This window comes from Parasteatoda tepidariorum, chromosome 9, assembly GCF_043381705.1.
Source record: "Parasteatoda tepidariorum isolate YZ-2023 chromosome 9, CAS_Ptep_4.0, whole genome shotgun sequence".
Lineage (NCBI taxonomy): Eukaryota > Metazoa > Arthropoda > Arachnida > Araneae > Theridiidae > Parasteatoda > Parasteatoda tepidariorum.
The window spans coordinates 10,974,676-10,977,896 of NC_092212.1; the positions used below are offsets into that span (position 1 = coordinate 10,974,676).

Here is a 3,221-nt window from a genome sequence, read left to right on the forward strand (position 1 = left end):
TATAATTTTTACCCGTCACACTGATAAACTAAAATAAAGTAAGCAACCTTAGATAATAAATATTTTATTAAATAGCAAATTCAAAAAATGATAAATAAAATGTAAACATAAATTTTACTGATATATGTTTAACTTTCAGTAGCATTTAAAAATAATTCTAATGTCATTTAATATCTCTTTTCTAATGTCATTTTCCTTGAAATGCATCTCACATACCTATAACAAAATGAATACAATATTTAAATGTGCATTTAAAATAAATAGTACATACTATATTCATGTATGAAAAATTAATAGATTTTTGTAGAAAAATTAATAGATTTAAATTTCATAATCAAATAAGTTACAATATATTATGGTCAAACAAAAATGTTTAAAGTTTGAGCAAAAATTTAATAAAATACTAAAATTATTAATATTTTTATAAAATAAAACTCTATAAAAATAACTATATATATATATAAAAATAGCTATATAGTTATTTTGTCATTATACACAAAATTTATTACAATAGTTTCGATATGATTGATAAGAACAACTTAATTATTACGATTAATTTATCCACAATTTAAAATAATTTACTCTAAGTAAAAATATAATAAAGAATCATAATTACATTTTTAAAAATAAAAACAAATATTACTCACTTTAGAATTCTTTGTAACTTCAAAATCTCTTGGTATGGCGGCAAGCCATTTCTTACGTAATTCTTCATCTTTGGGAAATCCGAAAACAGATACTTTTGTACCATCAACTTTGTAATTTCCTCTACAGTTTGGTACACAGCATTTAAATACCATTATTCATAACACTAAGAATTAAATTAATGCTGTTTATAACATTTGTAGAATAAATATAAATTTTACGAAGAACGCGTACATCAGAACACCGTCGGTTGTTTACAAATTCTAATCAAAAATATTCGCCAATTGGCTGAATGCGTACACAGGTTACAATACTTCAGAATATCGCCAATGGCTCGTTTGATCAGATTCGGATTTTTTCGAAAAAATAGCTACCCTGACTGGTTTTCCTCTGGGCCTAACTCTACTACGTCATCATCGCCTATAGTAACCCGTTGTGAGGCTTTATTCCTCTAGGAGGTATTGGTCAGAGTCAACGGTGAATACGGGGGTAAATGGATCACATACCTCCCGAATTTAATGGTGCACTTCATTGCTTTAAAACTTGTCTGCATTTAATTAAAAAAAATATTTTCGTTACTAATGCTTTCTTTTCTCTCCCAGGAAAACGATGAAGTGTTGATCTCTGGTTTCGGTCGAGCTGGTCACGCTGTAGGTGATATTCCAGGTGTCAGGTTCAAGGTTGTTAAAGTTGCAAATGTTTCATTGCTAGCTTTGTATAAGGGAAAGAAAGAAAGACCTAGATCTTAATATGTAATGAAAGTTAATAAAAAAAAAATTGAACAAGTTTTGGTTGGTTCTTTGGTTTCTCCATGCTAAATCCTCTTCCCCCTATTTTAAACTATCGATCTGGGAAGTATAATCTTTAAGGGTTTATGATCTAATGTAGATTTTATTTTTTATGTATTTTGCCATATCTTTAATTTATATCGGTTGCAGATGAGATACCAGAGTGTGACTAGTGATCTCTTTTTATTAAGTTAATTGTTAGCGTTCTCCCTAAGCAATTTTCGAGTACCCTACGACCCCACTAAATGCGAACTCATTATCTAAAAGATACCAGCCCTTATACTCTTTTTGTAAAAGTAAGACACCATCCTTGCCTTTTTATTCAGATTCCAATTTGAGAAAAGATTGTTCATGGTTGAATAATAATTAAATTATCTCTATTGTTGGGTTTGATTCTGTTTATGAATGTAATTTGCTTTGTTAGGATTATTATCAACTGGTTAAATTTTTCTAAAATGTTTTTTTGAATGTGACATGATTCGTTGAATATAGAATCTGAGGCTTCTTAGTAAAAGGTGCCATTACTTGTTGAAAGGTGTAATGTTGGTCAGCACTTTTCTTGGTTTTTAAAATGTTGCAGTGTCAACTGATTCTTTTCAAAAAGTTTTTTAACGTTAATTGCATACTTGATACTCTATTAAAATCAGGCTACGGTGTACTATTTAACTGTCAATCAAAAAGTGCAACAAAATTTTTTTTATTTTACCTTCATTGCTATTTTGTAAAATTTAAGAGGTAAAAAAAAAAAAGTTCATTCATTTTTAAAAATTTAGGTAAGATCGACTATTTTTTTTTGAATTTATTAAGATTTTCCTGGACATTTATTTAGATTAATATCTGTGATGTTGCAGGGTAAGCAAATTAAATAATAAAAATCTCCATATAGAGCTGTAACTGTTGAATGAATATATAGGTTATCTTGCGCCCAGCTGGTTTTGTGTGATAGTCAGTGTTATGTACGAATATATTTGGAGATTTTGCAAGCATTTGAAATAAAGATTCTAAGCAATTTAATTTGCTATAATTAATTTGAAAACAAGGCAGGCTATCCGCATAACATTTGCCCTGTGCGTTCGATGTTTCTGCTAAATGGTGGGTTGAAAATCCAGAATTCTTTTAATATATGGGTATTTTTGGGGGTGCAATCAGTCAACTTAGTAATATATTTGCATGAAATTCTTTTAAAGGTTCAAGTTCATTTAAACTGAAAAATACTCTAACTACTGTTACTTAGTGAACAGATTTGTCGAGAAAAAACATTAAGACTGAGAAATGATGGTTTTTTTCATGATATCACTTAACACAAAAGTTTGTTTTCAAACTAACTCCTATGTCCTTAAAAGAAAGTAAAAAATAGATAAGTATTTAATTGAGCATAAGTATGCAATTCAGCTACAAAAGATTAGTAAAGTTGGTCCAAATTTGACTCCTCCGTTTTGATAAAAACGTGTTAGTAAGCTTTACAGTCAATTAAGCTAATTATTGCAAAGTTTTTAGATAAATTAAAATATTAAGAATTTTTTTTTTTTTTTATAGTTTTTCTATTCGAAGAACAAGATTCAAATTTGAGGATCCTATGTTGATGAATATTACCAACAATTAGTGCAATTTACCAGATAAAAGATTTCATAACTGAAATTTTAAACTTCTATTTAGGTTAAAACTTGTTATTTAGCATTACTAACAATTAGGTTAATTATATCAAAATGGGACTTATATAGTATTTCGATATATTGCATACGTCATAAAGAACACGCATTTCAAAGTTTTACCTCTCTTCTGGGAAAT

The 3,221-nt window shown here is 28.2% G+C and overlaps 1 protein-coding gene across 1 annotated transcript in view; it reads left to right on the forward strand.

Moving 5' to 3' along the window:
- The window catches only part of LOC107442608 (ribosomal protein S23), a 6,952-nt gene extending 5,522 nt beyond the window's left edge, over positions 1 to 1,430 (forward strand). The window contains exon 4 of the mRNA XM_043054066.2: positions 1,248 to 1,430. Coding sequence (XP_042910000.1) covers positions 1,248 to 1,394 — 147 coding nt within the window. The 3' untranslated portion in view covers positions 1,395 to 1,430. The remainder of the gene's footprint in view (positions 1 to 1,247) is intronic.
- Positions 1,431 to 3,221: the final 1,791 nt, after the last annotated feature.